Source organism: Sphaeroforma arctica, assembly GCF_001186125.1.
Source record: "Sphaeroforma arctica JP610 unplaced genomic scaffold supercont1.11643, whole genome shotgun sequence".
In the NCBI taxonomy this organism is placed as follows: domain Eukaryota; class Ichthyosporea; order Ichthyophonida; genus Sphaeroforma; species Sphaeroforma arctica.
In genome coordinates this window covers 1-807 of record NW_014028915.1, presented here as the reverse complement: position 1 = coordinate 807, position 807 = coordinate 1, and the positions used below count along the sequence as shown (strand labels likewise).

The 807-nt window shown below is 48.5% G+C and overlaps 1 protein-coding gene across 1 annotated transcript; it reads left to right on the top strand.

The window, feature by feature from the left end:
- Nucleotides 1-66: 66 nt before the first annotated feature.
- SARC_17676 (hypothetical protein) lies at nucleotides 67-618 on the top strand (the record flags this gene model as incomplete). Its single annotated transcript, XM_014288234.1, has 2 exons — nucleotides 67-210; nucleotides 361-618. The coding sequence occupies 2 exons, from the start codon at nucleotides 67-69 to the stop codon at nucleotides 616-618; spliced, it is 402 nt and encodes a 133-aa protein (XP_014143709.1).
- Between the last annotated feature and the right edge of the window lie 189 nt (nucleotides 619-807).

Here is an 807-nt window from a genome sequence, read left to right as displayed (position 1 = left end):
TCTCACATATCGACAGCCCTACCCATTGCGCATCCTTCTTTATCTTCTTCTATGCACCTCCCATGCATGCGCAGGTCCACTGAGAGAGAAGAGGGATTGGTACGGTTGCAACAAGTGTTCGATGAGAAGGTCATGGCCGTGTCCAAACCACGGTGGTGTGTTTTAGAGGGCACAACTTTCTCAGTCTATCGATCCAGAGATCTCACCCAGGTATGCACTAACTATAAACGGCTCTTTAGTTGTTCACCACAAAGCGTGTGGGTCACATAAACCTCTATTAGGCACTTTTTCACCCAATTCGCCCTTCGCTGAAGTCAAACGTCTATGACACACTCACCTCTTTAATTGTCCACTACGCAGCACGTGGGCGATGTCGGCCTGAACTCGTACTGTACGGTTGCGTACGCCGCAGGTGCGGACCAGTCCACTCTGATAGTCGGCACTCAGGATAATCCGTTGTACGTACGCTGTGTCACCACATCCGATGCCGAGCGATGGTACACGGCGTTTGAAACGGCTCTCAATAAGTGCCCGAACGCAAAGGTGAGCAGAAAAAAAAAAAACAACCCTGAAACCGTTATACGTGAAAAGGGCTCTGTGAGGAGGGAAACCCCTTAAACCCTAAAACCCTAAAACCCTGAAAGCTTTGAACCTTAAAGAGAGCTCTGTGTATGTTAAGTTTAGACATGTGTGCGCTGTTTGGGGAATTTTGAGCTTACAACCGTTGTCGTTGAATGGCTGTTACATCTCTAGCACTCGATGGCAACGGGCGATATCTGTGTTGTTCTGTCATAGATTTCGATGAGG